General features: G+C 57.5%; 7 protein-coding genes across 7 annotated transcripts; all 7 read left to right on the forward strand.

The window, feature by feature from the left end:
- The first annotated feature begins 626 nt into the window (after positions 1-626).
- On the forward strand, positions 627-1,199 carry LOC138102140 (interferon-like). The gene has a single exon (XM_068999880.1). The coding sequence runs from the start codon at positions 627-629 to the stop codon at positions 1,197-1,199; it is 573 nt and encodes a 190-aa protein (XP_068855981.1).
- A 3,464-nt stretch (positions 1,200-4,663) lies between these two features.
- Positions 4,664-5,236, forward strand: LOC138102138 (interferon-like). The gene has a single exon (XM_068999878.1). It carries the CDS (start codon positions 4,664-4,666, stop codon positions 5,234-5,236), a length of 573 nt encoding a protein of 190 aa, XP_068855979.1.
- A 3,464-nt stretch (positions 5,237-8,700) lies between these two features.
- LOC138102136 (interferon-like) lies at positions 8,701-9,273 on the forward strand. Its single transcript, XM_068999876.1, has one exon. The coding sequence runs from the start codon at positions 8,701-8,703 to the stop codon at positions 9,271-9,273; it is 573 nt and encodes a 190-aa protein (XP_068855977.1).
- A 3,484-nt stretch (positions 9,274-12,757) lies between these two features.
- Positions 12,758-13,330, forward strand: LOC138102137 (interferon-like). The gene has a single exon (XM_068999877.1). The coding sequence runs from the start codon at positions 12,758-12,760 to the stop codon at positions 13,328-13,330; it is 573 nt and encodes a 190-aa protein (XP_068855978.1).
- A 3,516-nt stretch (positions 13,331-16,846) lies between these two features.
- On the forward strand, positions 16,847-17,419 carry LOC138102139 (interferon-like). The gene has a single exon (XM_068999879.1). The coding sequence runs from the start codon at positions 16,847-16,849 to the stop codon at positions 17,417-17,419; it is 573 nt and encodes a 190-aa protein (XP_068855980.1).
- Positions 17,420-20,899: 3,480 nt separating this feature from the next.
- Positions 20,900-21,472, forward strand: LOC138102142 (interferon-like). Its single transcript, XM_068999881.1, has one exon. It carries the CDS (start codon positions 20,900-20,902, stop codon positions 21,470-21,472), a length of 573 nt encoding a protein of 190 aa, XP_068855982.1.
- A 3,496-nt stretch (positions 21,473-24,968) lies between these two features.
- LOC138102143 (interferon-like) lies at positions 24,969-25,541 on the forward strand. Its single transcript, XM_068999882.1, has one exon. The coding sequence runs from the start codon at positions 24,969-24,971 to the stop codon at positions 25,539-25,541; it is 573 nt and encodes a 190-aa protein (XP_068855983.1).
- The last annotated feature ends 1,050 nt before the right edge of the window (positions 25,542-26,591 follow it).

Below are 26,591 nucleotides of genomic sequence, written 5' to 3' on the forward strand. Positions count from 1 at the left end.
CAGGCCTCCAGCGCTCACACCCACACACACACGCCCTTGTACACTGCCACTACCCCCAGGCCCCTGCTGCAAGAGGGGCATCCCCAGGCCCGGCCCACTGACGTCACTGCTCATCCCTTGCAAGCACGAAAGGGAAACGCTGCCTAAGAGGAAAATAAAGGCAAGCCACAAAGTGAAAGGAAAAGTGACCACGGCCACCACCAGGGCACTGCAGGTGGAAAAGATGCTTGGGCACAAAGAGAAACTTCAGCTGCACAGCACAGGCCTTGCAGCTGGCCCTGCAGCTGACCAAGAACACCCAACAACCCTCCCCGACACAGCTGACCCCGACGCCTCCGACCCAGCGCTTTCATAACCCCACTCACCCACTACTGCCACCCCACTGCCACCACAATCCCCAACCACGGACACCCCAACAAACCACTGCCCCGAGACCACCACAGCCACCAGCCCAGACTGGAAACCACGGGCGGGAACTCCCAGCAATCAGAAAGCGATGAAGGGAAAGCTGCCGCGATACAAAGCCGCACACCCGGCACCACCCCAAGCACAGCCACCACCAGCACCAGCGCCGAGCCTCACCAGCCTCCTGCCCAGCACCACCCCACAGCACCCACAGACCCACCATGGCTGCGCCCAACGCCCCACAGCCACGCCTGCCGCACGCCGCCCCGGCACTCCTGCTCCTCCTCACGGCTCTCGCCACCACCCTCGCCTGCCAACAGCTCTGGACACACGACGACACCTTCCCCGGCGACGCACTCCGCCTCCTCCAGGACGTGGCTCCCGGCCACGCACAGCCCTGCCACCTCCAAGAGCCGCCCTTCTTCCCCGACACCCTCCTCCACAACAACCTCCGCCCGCACCAAGCCGCCGCCACCGCCCTACGCATCCTCCAGAACCTCTTCCACACCCTCGGCACCAACAGCACCCGCCAGCACTGGCACAGCCAGGCTCGCAACGACCTCCTCAACAAACTCCAGCACTACATCCACCACCTCGAGCAATGCCTCCCCGACAACGCCACGCTCTTCAAAGGACCACGCAACCCGCTGCTCACCATCAACAAGTACTTCAGGGACATCCAACTCTTCCTCCACGCCCACAACCACAGCGCCTGCGCCTGGGAACACGTCCGCCTCGAAGCTCGCACCTCTTTACAGCACCTCCACAACCTCACCCGCACCATGCGCCGCTAGCGCAAACACCCACCCCCACACACCGACCCACGTCCACGTGCCTCCCGCCACGCTCCCGCACCAACGCCCCAAACCCACCCCGTGCCTCACGCCTCCCCTCTCCTGGGACAACAGACACGGCTGCAACCACCGCACGGCACCCGCAGCCTGCGACCACTGCGCCTCCATTCATACAGCCTCTCCCATCGATTTGGACAAAGGACTTTCTCTACTTATTTATTCATTTATTTATTTATTTATTTATTTATTTATTCACTTATTTATTCACTTATTTATGCCACCGAAAATAAAGACCCCTGACAAAACACTTGCCACTGCCTCTCGTCTCACTAACTCTGCAAACTCAGCCTTTGGGCCGGCGGAAAGCCACCTCTACTCAGCACCTACTCCTCTACTCCCAGCCCTGCTCCAGAAAGGGCTCTGCACAGCCCCTACCCGCTCTTCTCACTGCCACCTGCCCAAGCAGGTTTGTGCAGCAACCCCTTTGGAAAAACATTCCCAGCATTTGCCCAACATCACAAAAATAAAGACAGGATAAGGCTGGAAAGCACCACTGCAGCTCATCTGCTTTATCCACAGAGTCCTCCATCCATCCATCCATCCATCCATCCAATCCATGGCTCTCTGACTTAGAGAGAAGGACGTTGTGCGTGCGGGACGGCGTCAAACACTTTGCACAAGTCCCGGCAGACGAGGTCACGCGCTCTGCCCCTATCCACCAATGCTGTAGCCCTACCCACAGATGGTTACCAAAATTGCCAGGAATGGCAACTTTCCCCTTTGGAAAGCCACGCTGCCTGTTACCTATCACCTCTTTGCTTTCCAGACGCCTCAGCTGAGGTTCCAGCAGAAGCAGTGCCAGCGTCTTGCCTGGCACGGAGGTCAGACTGACTCCTTTGTATTCCCGTGCTCTTCTGCTCTCCCCTTTTTAAAAACAAGGGCTATACTTCCCCTCCTCCACAGGTATCAGGGACAAGACACCATTTTTCCAATATGATCCAGGGTGGCCTAGCAACTCCATCTGACAGTTCCCTAAGGACCCGCTAATGAATCTCTTCATGTCCCACAGACTTGCACATGTTCGGGTTCCTAAGATGGTCTCAAACCTCATCCTCTCCTACAGTGGCCTTGGGCTCTTCACTCTTCACACGGGGCTCCCTGCATTTGCCTTCTGCAACTTGGGCAGCGTGGCTGGAGCACTCGCACTGAAGAGGGACGCACAGACGTTGCTGAGAACCTCAGCGTTCTCTTTGCCCAGGACAGCCACGTCTCCCCTTTCCTTACGCACATTATCGCTAACATTCTTTTGCTTGCAAGAGATCTAGCGAAGCCTGCCCTCCCACCCTTGACAGCCCTGGCCAGACTCAATTCTAAAGGGGCCTTGGCAAGCCTAACCTTGTCTCTAGCTTACCGCACCCTGTCCCTGTGTTCCTTTCAGGCCACCTGTCCTCCTTCCCGCTTCCTGAAACTTTCTCTTTTTGCTCAGAGTTTGCCCAGCAGCTCCCTAGCCATCCGTGGATGCCTCCTGGCGTTTTCGCACCAGTTCCCCCTGCTTCAAATGCATCACTCCTCAGCTTGGAGGAAGGGGATCCTTGAAATCCAGCCACATTCTTGGGCCCCTCTGTCCTCCAGGCCTCTATCATCTGGCACTCTGTCAAGTACATCCTTGAAGAGCCCAAAGTCTGCTCTCTCAAGTCCGGGCCAGGGAGTTCACTGGGTGACCGGCTCACTGTCCCGAGGATCTCCTACTCCAACACCCCGTGGTCGCTGCAGCCAAGGCTGCCTTGGAGCACCGTATTCCCCGCCAGCTCCTCCTATTGGTGAGCACACGGCCTCTGTCCTTGCTGGCTCCTCAGTCACTTGCGCAAGGGAGTTGTCAGTGACACATCCCAGAAACCTCCCACGTGGCTTGTGCCCTGCCACGTTGCCTCTCCAAAAGATATCGCTGCGGTTCAAAACCCCACTGAGGCCCAGGGCTTGCAAACGCAAAACCACTACCATCCGGCTATACGGGGCTTCGTCCACTCCATCCTCCCGCATGGATGGGCCTGTACCAGACCCCAACCCCTCTAACATCCCGTGCCTCTGGTTCCCCCTTAACCTGGACCCACAAGCTCTCCAATGGCTCCTCATCCTAACCCAGGAACATTTCCATACTTTCCACTTGCTCACTGAAACACGCACAGCTAAACCCCGCCTCACCTCCACACCCTCTTTTCCCAACTGTCTAAAACCTTCCAATCCAATGCCCCACTCATAGGAGCAATCCCACAATGTCTCCATGAGGCCAGGGAGATCATGCCCGCCCAGGCATGCCTATGCCCTCAACTCCTCTTCCTTCTTCCCCATATTACGTGTGTTTGTGCAAAGGCATCTGAAACTACTGCCAAGTCTTCTCTACTTCACTCAAACGGGCCGGGCCCAGCTCCCTCAGCCTTTCTCACAAGCGATGCGCTCCCGTCCCCTCTGCGTCTACAGGGCTGGCCTGCCCCTCCAAGATCTCCACACCTCCCATGGACTAAAGAGCCCGGAACAGGACACCACCGCTCCAGGGCAGGGCTCTGGCAATCCCAAAACACAACGCATTTTGCCGCACGGGGGACAGTCTCATTTTGTTCTCTGCCTGCCTCCTCCACCGAAGCAGGGAAAACACAACCATGCCCTCACTCTGGGGCCAAACACATGGGACAACAGACACAGAGCAAGCAACACAGCAGCAGCAAAGCTCCTCCTTTCTTCCTAATCCTTCTTCACTCAAGCCTATTTTTTAATGTCTTGTTGCCCTGCCTCCTCAGCTTCCAAGACTGCAGCGAGGCCACCTCCACGCAAGAACACCTCCAGGCCTCCAGCGCTCACACCCACACACACACGCCCTTGTACACTGCCACTACCCCCAGGCCCCTGCTGCAAGAGGGGCATCCCCAGGCCCGGCCCACTGACGTCACTGCTCATCCCTTGCAAGCACGAAAGGGAAACGCTGCCTAAGAGGAAAATAAAGGCAAGCCACAAAGTGAAAGGAAAAGTGACCACGGCCACCACCAGGGCACTGCAGGTGGAAAAGATGCTTGGGCACAAAGAGAAACTTCAGCTGCACAGCACAGGCCTTGCAGCTGGCCCTGCAGCTGACCAAGAACACCCAACAACCCTCCCCGACACAGCTGACCCCGACGCCTCCGACCCAGCGCTTTCATAACCCCACTCACCCACTACTGCCACCCCACTGCCACCACAATCCCCAACCACGGACACCCCAACAAACCACTGCCCCGAGACCACCACAGCCACCAGCCCAGACTGGAAACCACGGGCGGGAACTCCCAGCAATCAGAAAGCGATGAAGGGAAAGCTGCCGCGATACAAAGCCGCACACCCGGCACCACCCCAAGCACAGCCACCACCAGCACCAGCGCCGAGCCTCACCAGCCTCCTGCCCAGCACCACCCCACAGCACCCACAGACCCACCATGGCTGCGCCCAACGCCCCACAGCCACGCCTGCCGCACGCCGCCCCGGCACTCCTGCTCCTCCTCACGGCTCTCGCCACCACCCTCGCCTGCCAACAGCTCTGGACACACGACGACACCTTCCCCGGCGACGCACTCCGCCTCCTCCAGGACGTGGCTCCCGGCCACGCACAGCCCTGCCACCTCCAAGAGCCGCCCTTCTTCCCCGACACCCTCCTCCACAACAACCTCCGCCCGCACCAAGCCGCCGCCACCGCCCTACGCATCCTCCAGAACCTCTTCCACACCCTCGGCACCAACAGCACCCGCCAGCACTGGCACAGCCAGGCTCGCAACGACCTCCTCAACAAACTCCAGCACTACATCCACCACCTCGAGCAATGCCTCCCCGACAACGCCACGCTCTTCAAAGGACCACGCAACCCGCTGCTCACCATCAACAAGTACTTCAGGGACATCCAACTCTTCCTCCACGCCCACAACCACAGCGCCTGCGCCTGGGAACACGTCCGCCTCGAAGCTCGCACCTCTTTACAGCACCTCCACAACCTCACCCGCACCATGCGCCGCTAGCGCAAACACCCACCCCCACACACCGACCCACGTCCACGTGCCTCCCGCCACGCTCCCGCACCAACGCCCCAAACCCACCCCGTGCCTCACGCCTCCCCTCTCCTGGGACAACAGACACGGCTGCAACCACCGCACGGCACCCGCAGCCTGCGACCACTGCGCCTCCATTCATACAGCCTCTCCCATCGATTTGGACAAAGGACTTTCTCTACTTATTTATTCATTTATTTATTTATTTATTTATTTATTTATTCACTTATTTATTCACTTATTTATGCCACCGAAAATAAAGACCCCTGACAAAACACTTGCCACTGCCTCTCGTCTCACTAACTCTGCAAACTCAGCCTTTGGGCCGGCGGAAAGCCACCTCTACTCAGCACCTACTCCTCTACTCCCAGCCCTGCTCCAGAAAGGGCTCTGCACAGCCCCTACCCGCTCTTCTCACTGCCACCTGCCCAAGCAGGTTTGTGCAGCAACCCCTTTGGAAAAACATTCCCAGCATTTGCCCAACATCACAAAAATAAAGACAGGATAAGGCTGGAAAGCACCACTGCAGCTCATCTGCTTTATCCACAGAGTCCTCCATCCATCCATCCATCCATCCATCCAATCCATGGCTCTCTGACTTAGAGAGAAGGACGTTGTGCGTGCGGGACGGCGTCAAACACTTTGCACAAGTCCCGGCAGACGAGGTCACGCGCTCTGCCCCTATCCACCAATGCTGTAGCCCTACCCACAGATGGTTACCAAAATTGCCAGGAATGGCAACTTTCCCCTTTGGAAAGCCACGCTGCCTGTTACCTATCACCTCTTTGCTTTCCAGACGCCTCAGCTGAGGTTCCAGCAGAAGCAGTGCCAGCGTCTTGCCTGGCACGGAGGTCAGACTGACTCCTTTGTATTCCCGTGCTCTTCTGCTCTCCCCTTTTTAAAAACAAGGGCTATACTTCCCCTCCTCCACAGGTATCAGGGACAAGACACCATTTTTCCAATATGATCCAGGGTGGCCTAGCAACTCCATCTGACAGTTCCCTAAGGACCCGCTAATGAATCTCTTCATGTCCCACAGACTTGCACATGTTCGGGTTCCTAAGATGGTCTCAAACCTCATCCTCTCCTACAGTGGCCTTGGGCTCTTCACTCTTCACACGGGGCTCCCTGCATTTGCCTTCTGCAACTTGGGCAGCGTGGCTGGAGCACTCGCACTGAAGAGGGACGCACAGACGTTGCTGAGAACCTCAGCGTTCTCTTTGCCCAGGACAGCCACGTCTCCCCTTTCCTTACGCACATTATCGCTAACATTCTTTTGCTTGCAAGAGATCTAGCGAAGCCTGCCCTCCCACCCTTGACAGCCCTGGCCAGACTCAATTCTAAAGGGGCCTTGGCAAGCCTAACCTTGTCTCTAGCTTACCGCACCCTGTCCCTGTGTTCCTTTCAGGCCACCTGTCCTCCTTCCCGCTTCCTGAAACTTTCTCTTTTTGCTCAGAGTTTGCCCAGCAGCTCCCTAGCCATCCGTGGATGCCTCCTGGCGTTTTCGCACCAGTTCCCCCTGCTTCAAATGCATCACTCCTCAGCTTGGAGGAAGGGGATCCTTGAAATCCAGCCACATTCTTGGGCCCCTCTGTCCTCCAGGCCTCTATCATCTGGCACTCTGTCAAGTACATCCTTGAAGAGCCCAAAGTCTGCTCTCTCAAGTCCGGGCCAGGGAGTTCACTGGGTGACCGGCTCACTGTCCCGAGGATCTCCTACTCCAACACCCCGTGGTCGCTGCAGCCAAGGCTGCCTTGGAGCACCGTATTCCCCGCCAGCTCCTCCTATTGGTGAGCACACGGCCTCTGTACTTGCTGGCTCCTCAGTCACTTGCGCAAGGGAGTTGTCAGTGACACATCCCAGAAACCTCCCACGTGGCTTGTGCCCTGCCACGTTGCCTCTCCAAAAGATATCGCTGCGGTTCAAAACCCCACTGAGGCCCAGGGCTTGCAAACGCAAAACCACTACCATCCAGCTATACGGGGCTTCGTCCACTCCATCCTCCCGCATGGATGGGCCTGTACCAGACCCCAACCCCTCTAACATCCCGTGCCTCTGGTTCCCCCTTAACCTGGACCCACAAGCTCTCCAATGGCTCCTCATCCTAACCCAGGAACATTTCCATACTTTCCACTTGCTCACTGAAACACGCACAGCTAAACCCCGCCTCACCTCCACACCCTCTTTTCCCAACTGTCTAAAACCTTCCAATCCAATGCCCCACTCATAGGAGCAATCCCACAATGTCTCCATGAGGCCAGGGAGATCATGCCCGCCCAGGCATGCCTATGCCCTCAACTCCTCTTCCTTCTTCCCCATATTACGTGTGTTTGTGCAAAGGCATCTGAAACTACTGCCAAGTCTTCTCTACTTCACTCAAACGGGCCGGGCCCAGCTCCCTCAGCCTTTCTCACAAGCGATGCGCTCCCGTCCCCTCTGCGTCTACAGGGCTGGCCTGCCCCTCCAAGATCTCCACACCTCCCATGGACTAAAGAGCCCGGAACAGGACACCACCGCTCCAGGGCAGGGCTCTGGCAATCCCAAAACACAACGCATTTTGCCGCACGGGGGACAGTCTCATTTTGTTCTCTGCCTGCCTCCTCCACAGAAGCAGGGAAAACACAACCATGCCCTCACTCTGGGGCCAAACACATGGGACAACAGACACAGAGCAAGCAACACAGCAGCAGCAAAGCTCCTCCTTTCTTCCTAATCCTTCTTCACTCAAGCCTATTTTTTAATGTCTTGTTGCCCTGCCTCCTCAGCTTCCAAGACTGCAGCGAGGCCACCTCCACGCAAGAACACCTCCAGGCCTCCAGCGCTCACACCCACACACACACGCCCTTGTACACTGCCACTACCCCCGGGCCCCTGCTGCAAGAGGGGCATCCCCAGGCCTGGCCCACTGACGTCACTGCTCATCCCTTGCAAGCACGAAAGGGAAACGCTGCCTAAGAGGAAAATAAAGGCAAGCCACAAAGTGAAAGGAAAAGTGACCACGGCCACCACCAGGGCACTGCAGGTGGAAAAGATGCTTGGGCACAAAGAGAAACTTCAGCTGCACAGCACAGGCCTTGCAGCTGGCCCTGCAGCTGACCAAGAACACCCAACAACCCTCCCCGACACAGCTGACCCCGACGCCTCCGACCCAGCGCTTTCATAACCCCACTCACCCACTACTGCCACCCCACTGCCACCACAATCCCCAACCACGGACACCCCAACAAACCACTGCCCCGAGACCACCACAGCCACCAGCCCAGACTGGAAACCACGGGCGGGAACTCCCAGCAATCAGAAAGCGATGAAGGGAAAGCTGCCGCGATACAAAGCCGCACACCCGGCACCACCCCAAGCACAGCCACCACCAGCACCAGCGCCGAGCCTCACCAGCCTCCTGCCCAGCACCACCCCACAGCACCCACAGACCCACCATGGCTGCGCCCAACGCCCCACAGCCACGCCTGCCGCACGCCGCCCCGGCACTCCTGCTCCTCCTCACGGCTCTCGCCACCACCCTCGCCTGCCAACAGCTCTGGACACACGACGACACCTTCCCCGGCGACGCACTCCGCCTCCTCCAGGACGTGGCTCCCGGCCACGCACAGCCCTGCCACCTCCAAGAGCCGCCCTTCTTCCCCGACACCCTCCTCCACAACAACCTCCGCCCGCACCAAGCCGCCGCCACCGCCCTACGCATCCTCCAGAACCTCTTCCACACCCTCGGCACCAACAGCACCCGCCAGCACTGGCACAGCCAGGCTCGCAACGACCTCCTCAACAAACTCCAGCACTACATCCACCACCTCGAGCAATGCCTCCCCGACAACGCCACGCTCTTCAAAGGACCACGCAACCCGCTGCTCACCATCAACAAGTACTTCAGGGACATCCAACTCTTCCTCCACGCCCACAACCACAGCGCCTGCGCCTGGGAACACGTCCGCCTCGAAGCTCGCACCTCTTTACAGCACCTCCACAACCTCACCCGCACCATGCGCCGCTAGCGCAAACACCCACCCCCACACACCGACCCACGTCCTCGTGCCTCCCGCCACGCTCCCGCACCAACGCCCCAAACCCACCCCGTGCCTCACGCCTCCCCTCTCCTGGGACAACAGACACGGCTGCAACCACCGCACGGCACCCGCAGCCTGCGACCACTGCGCCTCCATTCATACAGCCTCTCCCATCGATTTGGACAAAGGACTTTCTCTACTTATTTATTCATTTATTTATTTATTTATTTATTTATTCACTTATTTATTCACTTATTTATGCCACCGAAAATAAAGACCCCTGACAAAACACTTGCCACTGCCTCTCGTCTCACTAACTCTGCAAACTCAGCCTTTGGGCCGGCGGAAAGCCACCTCTACTCAGCACCTACTCCTCTACTCCCAGCCCTGCTCCAGAAAGGGCTCTGCACAGCCCCTACCCGCTCTTCTCACTGCCACCTGCCCAAGCAGGTTTGTGCAGCAACCCCTTTGGAAAAACATTCCCAGCATTTGCCCAACATCACAAAAATAAAGACAGGATAAGGCTGGAAAGCACCACTGCAGCTCATCTGCTTTATCCACAGAGTCCTCCATCCATCCATCCATCCATCCATCCATCCATCCATCCATCCATCCATCCAATCCATGGCTCTCTGACTTAGAGAGAAGGACGTTGTGCGTGCGGGACGGCGTCAAACACTTTGCACAAGTCCCGGCAGACGAGGTCACGCGCTCTGCCCCTATCCACCAATGCTGTAGCCCTACCCACAGATGGTTACCAAAATTGCCAGGAATGGCAACTTTCCCCTTTGGAAAGCCACGCTGCCTGTTACCTATCACCTCTTTGCTTTCCAGACGCCTCAGCTGAGGTTCCAGCAGAAGCAGTGCCAGCGTCTTGCCTGGCACGGAGGTCAGACTGACTCCTTTGTATTCCCGTGCTCTTCTGCTCTCCCCTTTTTAAAAACAAGGGCTATACTTCCCCTCCTCCACAGGTATCAGGGACAAGACACCATTTTTCCAATATGATCCAGGGTGGCCTAGCAACTCCATCTGACAGTTCCCTAAGGACCCGCTAATGAATCTCTTCATGTCCCACAGACTTGCACATGTTCGGGTTCCTAAGATGGTCTCAAACCTCATCCTCTCCTACAGTGGCCTTGGGCTCTTCACTCTTCACACGGGGCTCCCTGCATTTGCCTTCTGCAACTTGGGCAGCGTGGCTGGAGCACTCGCACTGAAGAGGGACGCACAGACGTTGCTGAGAACCTCAGCGTTCTCTTTGCCCAGGACAGCCACGTCTCCCCTTTCCTTACGCACATTATCGCTAACATTCTTTTGCTTGCAAGAGATCTAGCGAAGCCTGCCCTCCCACCCTTGACAGCCCTGGCCAGACTCAATTCTAAAGGGGCCTTGGCAAGCCTAACCTTGTCTCTAGCTTACCGCACCCTGTCCCTGTGTTCCTTTCAGGCCACCTGTCCTCCTTCCCGCTTCCTGAAACTTTCTCTTTTTGCTCAGAGTTTGCCCAGCAGCTCCCTAGCCATCCGTGGATGCCTCCTGGCGTTTTCGCACCAGTTCCCCCTGCTTCAAATGCATCACTCCTCAGCTTGGAGGAAGGGGATCCTTGAAATCCAGCCACATTCTTGGGCCCCTCTGTCCTCCAGGCCTCTATCATCTGGCACTCTGTCAAGTACATCCTTGAAGAGCCCAAAGTCTGCTCTCTCAAGTCCGGGCCAGGGAGTTCACTGGGTGACCGGCTCACTGTCCCGAGGATCTCCTACTCCAACACCCCGTGGTCGCTGCAGCCAAGGCTGCCTTGGAGCACCGTATTCCCCGCCAGCTCCTCCTATTGGTGAGCACACGGCCTCTGTCCTTGCTGGCTCCTCAGTCACTTGCGCAAGGGAGTTGTCAGTGACACATCCCAGAAACCTCCCACGTGGCTTGTGCCCTGCCACGTTGCCTCTCCAAAAGATATCGCTGCGGTTCAAAACCCCACTGAGGCCCAGGGCTTGCAAACGCAAAACCACTACCATCCGGCTATACGGGGCTTCGTCCACTCCATCCTCCCGCATGGATGGGCCTGTACCAGACCCCAACCCCTCTAACATCCCGTGCCTCTGGTTCCCCCTTAACCTGGACCCACAAGCTCTCCAATGGCTCCTCATCCTAACCCAGGAACATTTCCATACTTTCCACTTGCTCACTGAAACACGCACAGCTAAACCCCGCCTCACCTCCACACCCTCTTTTCCCAACTGTCTAAAACCTTCCAATCCAATGCCCCACTCATAGGAGCAATCCCACAATGTCTCCATGAGGCCAGGGAGATCATGCCCGCCCAGGCATGCCTATGCCCTCAACTCCTCTTCCTTCTTCCCCATATTACGTGTGTTTGTGCAAAGGCATCTGAAACTACTGCCAAGTCTTCTCTACTTCACTCAAACGGGCCGGGCCCAGCTCCCTCAGCCTTTCTCACAAGCGATGCGCTCCCGTCCCCTCTGCGTCTACAGGGCTGGCCTGCCCCTCCAAGATCTCCACACCTCCCATGGACTAAAGAGCCCGGAACAGGACACCACCGCTCCAGGGCAGGGCTCTGGCAATCCCAAAACACAACGCATTTTGCCGCACGGGGGACAGTCTCATTTTGTTCTCTGCCTGCCTCCTCCACCGAAGCAGGGAAAACACAACCATGCCCTCACTCTGGGGCCAAACACATGGGACAACAGACACAGAGCAAGCAACACAGCAGCAGCAAAGCTCCTCCTTTCTTCCTAATCCTTCTTCACTCAAGCCTATTTTTTAATGTCTTGTTGCCCTGCCTCCTCAGCTTCCAAGACTGCAGCGAGGCCACCTCCACGCAAGAACACCTCCAGGCCTCCAGCGCTCACACCCACACACACACGCCCTTGTACACTGCCACTACCCCCGGGCCCCTGCTGCAAGAGGGGCATCCCCAGGCCCGGCCCACTGACGTCACTGCTCATCCCTTGCAAGCACGAAAGGGAAACGCTGCCTAAGAGGAAAATAAAGGCAAGCCACAAAGTGAAAGGAAAAGTGACCACGGCCACCACCAGGGCACTGCAGGTGGAAAAGATGCTTGGGCACAAAGAGAAACTTCAGCTGCACAGCACAGGCCTTGCAGCTGGCCCTGCAGCTGACCAAGAACACCCAACAACCCTCCCCGACACAGCTGACCCCGACGCCTCCGACCCAGCGCTTTCATAACCCCACTCACCCACTACTGCCACCCCACTGCCACCACAATCCCCAACCACGGACACCCCAACAAACCACTGCCCCGAGACCACCACAGCCACCAGCCCAGACTGGAAACCACGGGCGGGAACTCCCAGCAATCAGAAAGCGATGAAGGGAAAGCTGCCGCGATACAAAGCCGCACACCCGGCACCACCCCAAGCACAGCCACCACCAGCACCAGCGCCGAGCCTCACCAGCCTCCTGCCCAGCACCACCCCACAGCACCCACAGACCCACCATGGCTGCGCCCAACGCCCCACAGCCACGCCTGCCGCACGCCGCCCCGGCACTCCTGCTCCTCCTCACGGCTCTCGCCACCACCCTCGCCTGCCAACAGCTCTGGACACACGACGACACCTTCCCCGGCGACGCACTCCGCCTCCTCCAGGACGTGGCTCCCGGCCACGCACAGCCCTGCCACCTCCAAGAGCCGCCCTTCTTCCCCGACACCCTCCTCCACAACAACCTCCGCCCGCACCAAGCCGCCGCCACCGCCCTACGCATCCTCCAGAACCTCTTCCACACCCTCGGCACCAACAGCACCCGCCAGCACTGGCACAGCCAGGCTCGCAACGACCTCCTCAACAAACTCCAGCACTACATCCACCACCTCGAGCAATGCCTCCCCGACAACGCCACGCTCTTCAAAGGACCACGCAACCCGCTGCTCACCATCAACAAGTACTTCAGGGACATCCAACTCTTCCTCCACGCCCACAACCACAGCGCCTGCGCCTGGGAACACGTCCGCCTCGAAGCTCGCACCTCTTTACAGCACCTCCACAACCTCACCCGCACCATGCGCCGCTAGCGCAAACACCCACCCCCACACACCGACCCACGTCCACGTGCCTCCCGCCACGCTCCCGCACCAACGCCCCAAACCCACCCCGTGCCTCACGCCTCCCCTCTCCTGGGACAACAGACACGGCTGCAACCACCGCACGGCACCCGCAGCCTGCGACCACTGCGCCTCCATTCATACAGCCTCTCCCATCGATTTGGACAAAGGACTTTCTCTACTTATTTATTCATTCATTTATTTATTTATTTATTTATTCACTTATTTATTCACTTATTTATGCCACCGAAAATAAAGACCCCTGACAAAACACTTGCCACTGCCTCTCGTCTCACTAACTCTGCAAACTCAGCCTTTGGGCCGGCGGAAAGCCACCTCTACTCAGCACCTACTCCTCTACTCCCAGCCCTGCTCCAGAAAGGGCTCTGCACAGCCCCTACCCGCTCTTCTCACTGCCACCTGCCCAAGCAGGTTTGTGCAGCAACCCCTTTGGAAAAACATTCCCAGCATTTGCCCAACATCACAAAAATAAAGACAGGATAAGGCTGGAAAGCACCACTGCAGCTCATCTGCTTTATCCACAGAGTCCTCCATCCATCCATCCATCCATCCATCCATCCATCCATCCATCCATCCATCCATCCATCCATCCATCCATCCATCCATCCATCCAATCCATGGCTCTCTGACTTAGAGAGAAGGACGTTGTGCGTGCGGGACGGCGTCAAACACTTTGCACAAGTCCCGGCAGACGAGGTCACGCGCTCTGCCCCTATCCACCAATGCTGTAGCCCTACCCACAGATGGTTACCAAAATTGCCAGGAATGGCAACTTTCCCCTTTGGAAAGCCACGCTGCCTGTTACCTATCACCTCTTTGCTTTCCAGACGCCTCAGCTGAGGTTCCAGCAGAAGCAGTGCCAGCGTCTTGCCTGGCACGGAGGTCAGACTGACTCCTTTGTATTCCCGTGCTCTTCTGCTCTCCCCTTTTTAAAAACAAGGGCTATACTTCCCCTCCTCCACAGGTATCAGGGACAAGACACCATTTTTCCAATATGATCCAGGGTGGCCTAGCAACTCCATCTGACAGTTCCCTAAGGACCCGCTAATGAATCTCTTCATGTCCCACAGACTTGCACATGTTCGGGTTCCTAAGATGGTCTCAAACCTCATCCTCTCCTACAGTGGCCTTGGGCTCTTCACTCTTCACACGGGGCTCCCTGCATTTGCCTTCTGCAACTTGGGCAGCGTGGCTGGAGCACTCGCACTGAAGAGGGACGCACAGACGTTGCTGAGAACCTCAGCGTTCTCTTTGCCCAGGACAGCCACGTCTCCCCTTTCCTTACGCACATTATCGCTAACATTCTTTTGCTTGCAAGAGATCTAGCGAAGCCTGCCCTCCCACCCTTGACAGCCCTGGCCAGACTCAATTCTAAAGGGGCCTTGGCAAGCCTAACCTTGTCTCTAGCTTACCGCACCCTGTCCCTGTGTTCCTTTCAGGCCACCTGTCCTCCTTCCCGCTTCCTGAAACTTTCTCTTTTTGCTCAGAGTTTGCCCAGCAGCTCCCTAGCCATCCGTGGATGCCTCCTGGCGTTTTCGCACCAGTTCCCCCTGCTTCAAATGCATCACTCCTCAGCTTGGAGGAAGGGGATCCTTGAAATCCAGCCACATTCTTGGGCCCCTCTGTCCTCCAGGCCTCTATCATCTGGCACTCTGTCAAGTACATCCTTGAAGAGCCCAAAGTCTGCTCTCTCAAGTCCGGGCCAGGGAGTTCACTGGGTGACCGGCTCACTGTCCCGAGGATCTCCTACTCCAACACCCCGTGGTCGCTGCAGCCAAGGCTGCCTTGGAGCACCGTATTCCCCGCCAGCTCCTCCTATTGGTGAGCACACGGCCTCTGTACTTGCTGGCTCCTCAGTCACTTGCGCAAGGGAGTTGTCAGTGACACATCCCAGAAACCTCCCACGTGGCTTGTGCCCTGCCACGTTGCCTCTCCAAAAGATATCGCTGCGGTTCAAAACCCCACTGAGGCCCAGGGCTTGCAAACGCAAAACCACTACCATCCAGCTATACGGGGCTTCGTCCACTCCATCCTCCCGCATGGATGGGCCTGTACCAGACCCCAACCCCTCTAACATCCCGTGCCTCTGGTTCCCCCTTAACCTGGACCCACAAGCTCTCCAATGGCTCCTCATCCTAACCCAGGAACATTTCCATACTTTCCACTTGCTCACTGAAACACGCACAGCTAAACCCCGCCTCACCTCCACACCCTCTTTTCCCAACTGTCTAAAACCTTCCAATCCAATGCCCCACTCATAGGAGCAATCCCACAATGTCTCCATGAGGCCAGGGAGATCATGCCCGCCCAGGCATGCCTATGCCCTCAACTCCTCTTCCTTCTTCCCCATATTACGTGTGTTTGTGCAAAGGCATCTGAAACTACTGCCAAGTCTTCTCTACTTCACTCAAACGGGCCGGGCCCAGCTCCCTCAGCCTTTCTCACAAGCGATGCGCTCCCGTCCCCTCTGCGTCTACAGGGCTGGCCTGCCCCTCCAAGATCTCCACACCTCCCATGGACTAAAGAGCCCGGAACAGGACACCACCGCTCCAGGGCAGGGCTCTGGCAATCCCAAAACACAACGCATTTTGCCGCACGGGGGACAGTCTCATTTTGTTCTCTGCCTGCCTCCTCCACCGAAGCAGGGAAAACACAACCATGCCCTCACTCTGGGGCCAAACACATGGGACAACAGACACAGAGCAAGCAACACAGCAGCAGCAAAGCTCCTCCTTTCTTCCTAATCCTTCTTCACTCAAGCCTATTTTTTAATGTCTTGTTGCCCTGCCTCCTCAGCTTCCAAGACTGCAGCGAGGCCACCTCCACGCAAGAACACCTCCAGGCCTCCAGCGCTCACACCCACACACACACGCCCTTGTACACTGCCACTACCCCCGGGCCCCTGCTGCAAGAGGGGCATCCCCAGGCCCGGCCCACTGACGTCACTGCTCATCCCTTGCAAGCACGAAAGGGAAACGCTGCCTAAGAGGAAAATAAAGGCAAGCCACAAAGTGAAAGGAAAAGTGACCACGGCCACCACCAGGGCACTGCAGGTGGAAAAGATGCTTGGGCACAAAGAGAAACTTCAGCTGCACAGCACAGGCCTTGCAGCTGGCCCTGCAGCTGACCAAGAACACCCAACAACCCTCCCCGACACAGCTGACCCCGACGCCTCCGACCCAGCGCTTTCATAACCCCACTCACCCACTACTGCCACCCCACTGCCACCACAATCCCCAACCACGGACACCCCAACAAACCACTGCCCCGAGACCACCACAGCCACCAGCCCAGACTGGAAACCACGGGCGGGAACTCCCAGCAATCAGAAAGCGATGAAGGGAAAGCTGCCGCGATACAAAGCCGCACACCCGGCAGCACCCCAAGCACAGCCACCACCAGCACCAGCGCCGAGCCTCACCAGCCTCCTGCCCAGCACCACCCCACAGCACCCACAGACCCACCATGGCTGCGCCCAACGCCCCACAGCCACGCCTGCCGCACGCCGCCCCGGCACTCCTGCTCCTCCTCACGGCTCTCGCCACCACCCGCGCCTGCCAACAGCTCTGGACACACGACGACACCTTCCCTGGCGACGCACTCCGCCTCCTCCAGGACGTGGCTCCCGGCCACGCACAGCCCTGCCACCTCCAAGAGCCGCCCTTCTTCCCCGACACCCTCCTCCACAACAACCTCCGCCCGCACCAAGCCGCCGCCACTGCCCTACGCATCCTCCAGAACCTCTTCCACACCCTCGGCACCAACAGCACCCGCCAGCACTGGCACAGCCAGGCTCGCAACGACCTCCTCAACAAACTCCAGCACTACATCCACCACCTCGAGCAATGCCTCCCCGACAACGCCACGCTCTTCAAAGGACCACGCAACCCGCTGCTCACCATCAACAAGTACTTCAGGGACATCCAACTCTTCCTCCACGCCCACAACCACAGCGCCTGCGCCTGGGAACACGTCCGCCTCGAAGCTCGCACCTCTTTACAGCACCTCCACAACCTCACCCGCACCATGCGCCGCTAGCGCAAACACCCACCCCCACACACCGACCCACGTCCACGTGCCTCCCGCCACGCTCCCGCACCAACGCCCCAAACCCACCCCGTGCCTCACGCCTCCCCTCTCCTGGGACAACAGACACGGCTGCAACCACCGCACGGCACCCGCAGCCTGCGACCACTGCGCCTCCATTCATACAGCCTCTCCCATCGATTTGGACAAAGGACTTTCTCTACTTATTTATTCATTCATTTATTTATTTATTTATTTATTCACTTATTTATTCACTTATTTATGCCACCGAAAATAAAGACCCCTGACAAAACACTTGCCACTGCCTCTCGTCTCACTAACTCTGCAAACTCAGCCTTTGGGCCGGCGGAAAGCCACCTCTACTCAGCACCTACTCCTCTACTCCCAGCCCTGCTCCAGAAAGGGCTCTGCACAGCCCCTACCCGCTCTTCTCACTGCCACCTGCCCAAGCAGGTTTGTGCAGCAACCCCTTTGGAAAAACATTCCCAGCATTTGCCCAACATCACAAAAATAAAGACAGGATAAGGCTGGAAAGCACCACTGCAGCTCATCTGCTTTATCCACAGAGTCCTCCATCCATCCATCCATCCATCCATCCATCCATCCATCCATCCATCCAATCCATGGCTCTCTGACTTAGAGAGAAGGACGTTGTGCGTGCGGGACGGCGTCAAACACTTTGCACAAGTCCCGGCAGACGAGGTCACGCGCTCTGCCCCTATCCACCAATGCTGTAGCCCTACCCACAGATGGTTACCAAAATTGCCAGGAATGGCAACTTTCCCCTTTGGAAAGCCACGCTGCCTGTTACCTATCACCTCTTTGCTTTCCAGACGCCTCAGCTGAGGTTCCAGCAGAAGCAGTGCCAGCGTCTTGCCTGGCACGGAGGTCAGACTGACTCCTTTGTATTCCCGTGCTCTTCTGCTCTCCCCTTTTTAAAAACAAGGGCTATACTTCCCCTCCTCCACAGGTATCAGGGACAAGACACCATTTTTCCAATATGATCCAGGGTGGCCTAGCAACTCCATCTGACAGTTCCCTAAGGACCCGCTAATGAATCTCTTCATGTCCCACAGACTTGCACATGTTCGGGTTCCTAAGATGGTCTCAAACCTCATCCTCTCCTACAGTGGCCTTGGGCTCTTCACTCTTCACACGGGGCTCCCTGCATTTGCCTTCTGCAACTTGGGCAGCGTGGCTGGAGCACTCGCACTGAAGAGGGACGCACAGACGTTGCTGAGAACCTCAGCGTTCTCTTTGCCCAGGACAGCCACGTCTCCCCTTTCCTTACGCACATTATCGCTAACATTCTTTTGCTTGCAAGAGATCTAGCGAAGCCTGCCCTCCCACCCTTGACAGCCCTGGCCAGACTCAATTCTAAAGGGGCCTTGGCAAGCCTAACCTTGTCTCTAGCTTACCGCACCCTGTCCCTGTGTTCCTTTCAGGCCACCTGTCCTCCTTCCCGCTTCCTGAAACTTTCTCTTTTTGCTCAGAGTTTGCCCAGCAGCTCCCTAGCCATCCGTGGATGCCTCCTGGCGTTTTCGCACCAGTTCCCCCTGCTTCAAATGCATCACTCCTCAGCTTGGAGGAAGGGGATCCTTGAAATCCAGCCACATTCTTGGGCCCCTCTGTCCTCCAGGCCTCTATCATCTGGCACTCTGTCAAGTACATCCTTGAAGAGCCCAAAGTCTGCTCTCTCAAGTCCGGGCCAGGGAGTTCACTGGGTGACCGGCTCACTGTCCCGAGGATCTCCTACTCCAACACCCCGTGGTCGCTGCAGCCAAGGCTGCCTTGGAGCACCGTATTCCCCGCCAGCTCCTCCTATTGGTGAGCACACGGCCTCTGTCCTTGCTGGCTCCTCAGTCACTTGCGCAAGGGAGTTGTCAGTGACACATCCCAGAAACCTCCCACGTGGCTTGTGCCCTGCCACGTTGCCTCTCCAAAAGATATCGCTGCGGTTCAAAACCCCACTGAGGCCCAGGGCTTGCAAACGCAAAACCACTACCATCCGGCTATACGGGGCTTCGTCCACTCCATCCTCCCGCATGGATGGGCCTGTACCAGACCCCAACCCCTCTAACATCCCGTGCCTCTGGTTCCCCCTTAACCTGGACCCACAAGCTCTCCAATGGCTCCTCATCCTAACCCAGGAACATTTCCATACTTTCCACTTGCTCACTGAAACACGCACAGCTAAACCCCGCCTCACCTCCACACCCTCTTTTCCCAACTGTCTAAAACCTTCCAATCCAATGCCCCACTCATAGGAGCAATCCCACAATGTCTCCATGAGGCCAGGGAGATCATGCCCGCCCAGGCATGCCTATGCCCTCAACTCCTCTTCCTTCTTCCCCATATTACGTGTGTTTGTGCAAAGGCATCTGAAACTACTGCCAAGTCTTCTCTACTTCACTCAAACGGGCCGGGCCCAGCTCCCTCAGCCTTTCTCACAAGCGATGCGCTCCCGTCCCCTCTGCGTCTACAGGGCTGGCCTGCCCCTCCAAGATCTCCACACCTCCCATGGACTAAAGAGCCCGGAACAGGACACCACCGCTCCAGGGCAGGGCTCTGGCAATCCCAAAACACAACGCATTTTGCCGCACGGGGGACAGTCTCATTTTGTTCTCTGCCTGCCTCCTCCACCGAAGCAGGGAAAACACAACCATGCCCTCACTCTGGGGCCAAACACATGGGACAACAGACACAGAGCAAGCAACACAGCAGCAGCAAAGCTCCTCCTTTCTTCCTAATCCTTCTTCACTCAAGCCTATTTTTTAATGTCTTGTTGCCCTGCCTCCTCAGCTTCCAAGACTGCAGCGAGGCCACCTCCACGCAAGAACACCTCCAGGCCTCCAGCGCTCACACCCACACACACACGCCCTTGTACACTGCCACTACCCCCGGGCCCCTGCTGCAAGAGGGGCATCCCCAGGCCCGGCCCACTGACGTCACTGCTCATCCCTTGCAAGCACGAAAGGGAAACGCTGCCTAAGAGGAAAATAAAGGCAAGCCACAAAGTGAAAGGAAAAGTGACCACGGCCACCACCAGGGCACTGCAGGTGGAAAAGATGCTTGGGCACAAAGAGAAACTTCAGCTGCACAGCACAGGCCTTGCAGCTGGCCCTGCAGCTGACCAAGAACACCCAACAACCCTCCCCGACACAGCTGACCCCGACGCCTCCGACCCAGCGCTTTCATAACCCCACTCACCCACTACTGCCACCCCACTGCCACCACAATCCCCAACCACGGACACCCCAACAAACCACTGCCCCGAGACCACCACAGCCACCAGCCCAGACTGGAAACCACGGGCGGGAACTCCCAGCAATCAGAAAGCGATGAAGGGAAAGCTGCCGCGATACAAAGCCGCACACCCGGCACCACCCCAAGCACAGCCACCACCAGCACCAGCGCCGAGCCTCACCAGCCTCCTGCCCAGCACCACCCCACAGCACCCACAGACCCACCATGGCTGCGCCCAACGCCCCACAGCCACGCCTGCCGCACGCCGCCCCGGCACTCCTGCTCCTCCTCACGGCTCTCGCCACCACCCTCGCCTGCCAACAGCTCTGGACACACGACGACACCTTCCCCGGCGACGCACTCCGCCTCCTCCAGGACGTGGCTCCCGGCCACGCACAGCCCTGCCACCTCCAAGAGCCGCCCTTCTTCCCCGACACCCTCCTCCACAACAACCTCCGCCCGCACCAAGCCGCCGCCACCGCCCTACGCATCCTCCAGAACCTCTTCCACACCCTCGGCACCAACAGCACCCGCCAGCACTGGCACAGCCAGGCTCGCAACGACCTCCTCAACAAACTCCAGCACTACATCCACCACCTCGAGCAATGCCTCCCCGACAACGCCACGCTCTTCAAAGGACCACGCAACCCGCTGCTCACCATCAACAAGTACTTCAGGGACATCCAACTCTTCCTCCACGCCCACAACCACAGCGCCTGCGCCTGGGAACACGTCCGCCTCGAAGCTCGCACCTCTTTACAGCACCTCCACAACCTCACCCGCACCATGCGCCGCTAGCGCAAACACCCACCCCCACACACCGACCCACGTCCACGTGCCTCCCGCCACGCTCCCGCACCAACGCCCCAAACCCACCCCGTGCCTCACGCCTCCCCTCTCCTGGGACAACAGACACGGCTGCAACCACCGCACGGCACCCGCAGCCTGCGACCACTGCGCCTCCATTCATACAGCCTCTCCCATCGATTTGGACAAAGGACTTTCTCTACTTATTTATTCATTTATTTATTTATTTATTTATTTATTTATTTATTTATTCACTTATTTATGCCACCGAAAATAAAGACCCCTGACAAAACACTTGCCACTGCCTCTCGTCTCACTAACTCTGCAAACTCAGCCTTTGGGCCGGCGGAAAGCCACCTCTACTCAGCACCTACTCCTCTACTCCCAGCCCTGCTCCAGAAAGGGCTCTGCACAGCCCCTACCCGCTCTTCTCACTGCCACCTGCCCAAGCAGGTTTGTGCAGCAACCCCTTTGGAAAAACATTCCCAGCATTTGCCCAACATCACAAAAATAAAGACAGGATAAGGCTGGAAAGCACCACTGCAGCTCATCTGCTTTATCCACAGAGTCCTCCATCCATCCATCCATCCATCCATCCATCCATCCATCCATCCATCCATCCATCCATCCATCCAATCCATGGCTCTCTGACTTAGAGAGAAGGACGTTGTGCGTGCGGGACGGCGTCAAACACTTTGCACAAGTCCCGGCAGACGAGGTCACGCGCTCTGCCCCTATCCACCAATGCTGTAGCCCTACCCACAGATGGTTACCAAAATTGCCAGGAATGGCAACTTTCCCCTTTGGAAAGCCACGCTGCCTGTTACCTATCACCTCTTTGCTTTCCAGACGCCTCAGCTGAGGTTCCAGCAGAAGCAGTGCCAGCGTCTTGCCTGGCACGGAGGTCAGACTGACTCCTTTGTATTCCCGTGCTCTTCTGCTCTCCCCTTTTTAAAAACAAGGGCTATACTTCCCCTCCTCCACAGGTATCAGGGACAAGACACCATTTTTCCAATATGATCCAGGGTGGCCTAGCAACTCCATCTGACAGTTCCCTAAGGACCCGCTAATGAATCTCTTCATGTCCCACAGACTTGCACATGTTCGGGTTCCTAAGATGGTCTCAAACCTCATCCTCTCCTACAGTGGCCTTGGGCTCTTCACTCTTCACACGGGGCTCCCTGCATTTGCCTTCTGCAACTTGGGCAGCGTGGCTGGAGCACTCGCACTGAAGAGGGACGCACAGACGTTGCTGAGAACCTCAGCGTTCTCTTTGCCCAGGACAGCCACGTCTCCCCTTTCCTTACGCACATTATCGCTAACATTCTTTTGCTTGCAAGAGATCTAGCGAAGCCTGCCCTCCCACCCTTGACAGCCCTGGCCAGACTCAATTCTAAAGGGGCCTTGGCAAGCCTAACCTTGTCTCTAGCTTACCGCACCCTGTCCCTGTGTTCCTTTCAGGCCACCTGTCCTCCTTCCCGCTTCCTGAAACTTTCTCTTTTTGCTCAGAGTTTGCCCAGCAGCTCCCTAGCCATCCGTGGATGCCTCCTGGCGTTTTCGCACCAGTTCCCCCTGCTTCAAATGCATCACTCCTCAGCTTGGAGGAAGGGGATCCTTGAAATCCAGCCACATTCTTGGGCCCCTCTGTCCTCCAGGCCTCTATCATCTGGCACTCTGTCAAGTACATCCTTGAAGAGCCCAAAGTCTGCTCTCTCAAGTCCGGGCCAGGGAGTTCACTGGGTGACCGGCTCACTGTCCCGAGGATCTCCTACTCCAACACCCCGTGGTCGCTGCAGCCAAGGCTGCCTTGGAGCACCGTATTCCCCGCCAGCTCCTCCTATTGGTGAGCACACGGCCTCTGTCCTTGCTGGCTCCTCAGTCACTTGCGCAAGGGAGTTGTCAGTGACACATCCCAGAAACCTCCCACGTGGCTTGTGCCCTGCCACGTTGCCTCTCCAAAAGATATCGCTGCGGTTCAAAACCCCACTGAGGCCCAGGGCTTGCAAACGCAAAACCACTACCATCCGGCTATACGGGGCTTCGTCCACTCCATCCTCCCGCATGGATGGGCCTGTACCAGACCCCAACCCCTCTAACATCCCGTGCCTCTGGTTCCCCCTTAACCTGGACCCACAAGCTCTCCAATGGCTCCTCATCCTAACCCAGGAACATTTCCATACTTTCCACTTGCTCACTGAAACACGCACAGCTAAACCCCGCCTCACCTCCACACCCTCTTTTCCCAACTGTCTAAAACCTTCCAATCCAATGCCCCACTCATAGGAGCAATCCCACAATGTCTCCATGAGGCCAGGGAGATCATGCCCGCCCAGGCATGCCTATGCCCTCAACTCCTCTTCCTTCTTCCCCATATTACGTGTGTTTGTGCAAAGGCATCTGAAACTACTGCCAAGTCTTCTCTACTTCACTCAAACGGGCCGGGCCCAGCTCCCTCAGCCTTTCTCACAAGCGATGCGCTCCCGTCCCCTCTGCGTCTACAGGGCTGGCCTGCCCCTCCAAGATCTCCACACCTCCCATGGACTAAAGAGCCCGGAACAGGACACCACCGCTCCAGGGCAGGGCTCTGGCAATCCCAAAACACAACGCATTTTGCCGCACGGGGGACAGTCTCATTTTGTTCTCTGCCTGCCTCCTCCACCGAAGCAGGGAAAACACAACCATGCCCTCACTCTGGGGCCAAACACATGGGACAACAGACACAGAGCAAGCAACACAGCAGCAGCAAAGCTCCTCCTTTCTTCCTAATCCTTCTTCACTCAAGCCTATTTTTTAATGTCTTGTTGCCCTGCCTCCTCAGCTTCCAAGACTGCAGCGAGGCCACCTCCACGCAAGAACACCTCCAGGCCTCCAGCGCTCACACCCACACACACACGCCCTTGTACACTGCCACTACCCCCGGGCCCCTGCTGCAAGAGGGGCATCCCCAGGCCCGGCCCACTGACGTCACTGCTCATCCCTTGCAAGCACGAAAGGGAAACGCTGCCTAAGAGGAAAATAAAGGCAAGCCACAAAGTGAAAGGAAAAGTGACCACGGCCACCACCAGGGCACTGCAGGTGGAAAAGATGCTTGGGCACAAAGAGAAACTTCAGCTGCACAGCACAGGCCTTGCAGCTGGCCCTGCAGCTGACCAAGAACACCCAACAACCCTCCCCGACACAGCTGACCCCGACGCCTCCGACCCAGCGCTTTCATAACCCCACTCACCCACTACTGCCACCCCACTGCCACCACAATCCCCAACCACGGACACCCCAACAAACCACTGCCCCGAGACCACCACAGCCACCAGCCCAGACTGGAAACCACGGGCGGGAACTCCCAGCAATCAGAAAGCGATGAAGGGAAAGCTGCCGCGATACAAAGCCGCACACCCGGCACCACCCCAAGCACAGCCACCACCAGCACCAGCGCCGAGCCTCACCAGCCTCCTGCCCAGCACCACCCCACAGCACCCACAGACCCACCATGGCTGCGCCCAACGCCCCACAGCCACGCCTGCCGCACGCCGCCCCGGCACTCCTGCTCCTCCTCACGGCTCTCGCCACCACCCTCGCCTGCCAACAGCTCTGGACACACGACGACACCTTCCCCGGCGACGCACTCCGCCTCCTCCAGGACGTGGCTCCCGGCCACGCACAGCCCTGCCACCTCCAAGAGCCGCCCTTCTTCCCCGACACCCTCCTCCACAACAACCTCCGCCCGCACCAAGCCGCCGCCACCGCCCTACGCATCCTCCAGAACCTCTTCCACACCCTCGGCACCAACAGCACCCGCCAGCACTGGCACAGCCAGGCTCGCAACGACCTCCTCAACAAACTCCAGCACTACATCCACCACCTCGAGCAATGCCTCCCCGACAACGCCACGCTCTTCAAAGGACCACGCAACCCGCTGCTCACCATCAACAAGTACTTCAGGGACATCCAACTCTTCCTCCACGCCCACAACCACAGCGCCTGCGCCTGGGAACACGTCCGCCTCGAAGCTCGCACCTCTTTACAGCACCTCCACAACCTCACCCGCACCATGCGCCGCTAGCGCAAACACCCACCCCCACACACCGACCCACGTCCACGTGCCTCCCGCCACGCTCCCGCACCAACGCCCCAAACCCACCCCGTGCCTCACGCCTCCCCTCTCCTGGGACAACAGACACGGCTGCAACCACCGCACGGCACCCGCAGCCTGCGACCACTGCGCCTCCATTCATACAGCCTCTCCCATCGATTTGGACAAAGGACTTTCTCTACTTATTTATTCATTTATTTATTTATTTATTTATTTATTCACTTATTTATTCACTTATTTATGCCACCGAAAATAAAGACCCCTGACAAAACACTTGCCACTGCCTCTCGTCTCACTAACTCTGCAAACTCAGCCTTTGGGCCGGCGGAAAGCCACCTCTACTCAGCACCTACTCCTCTACTCCCAGCCCTGCTCCAGAAAGGGCTCTGCACAGCCCCTACCCGCTCTTCTCACTGCCACCTGCCCAAGCAGGTTTGTGCAGCAACCCCTTTGGAAAAACATTCCCAGCATTTGCCCAACATCACAAAATAAAGACAGGATAAGGCTGGAAAGCACCACTGCAGCTCATCTGCTTTATCCACAGAGTCTCCATCCATCCATCCATCCATCCATCCATCCATCCATCCATCCATCCCTCCAATCCATGGCTCTCTGACTTAGAGAGAAGGACGTTGTGCGTGCGGGACGGCGTCAAACACTTTGCACAAGTCCCGGCAGACGAGGTCACGCGCTCTGCCCCTATCCACCAATGCTGTAAGCCCCTACCCACAGATGGTTACCAAAATTGCCAGGAATGGCAACTTTCCCCTTTGGAAAGCCACGCTGCCTGTTACCTATCACCTCTTTGCTTTCCAGACGCCTCAGCTGAGGTTCCAGCAGAAGCAGTGCCAGCGTCTTGCCTGGCACGGAGGTCAGACTGACTCCTTTGTATTCCCGTGCTCTTCTGCTCTCCCCCTTTTTAAAAACAAGGGCTATACTTCCCCTCCTCCACAGGTATCAGGGACAAGACACCATTTTTCCAATATGATCCAGGGTGGCCTAGCAACTCCATCTGACAGT

Source organism: Aphelocoma coerulescens, unplaced genomic scaffold (assembly GCF_041296385.1).
Source record: "Aphelocoma coerulescens isolate FSJ_1873_10779 unplaced genomic scaffold, UR_Acoe_1.0 HiC_scaffold_625, whole genome shotgun sequence".
NCBI classification, from domain to species: Eukaryota; Metazoa; Chordata; class Aves; order Passeriformes; family Corvidae; genus Aphelocoma; species Aphelocoma coerulescens.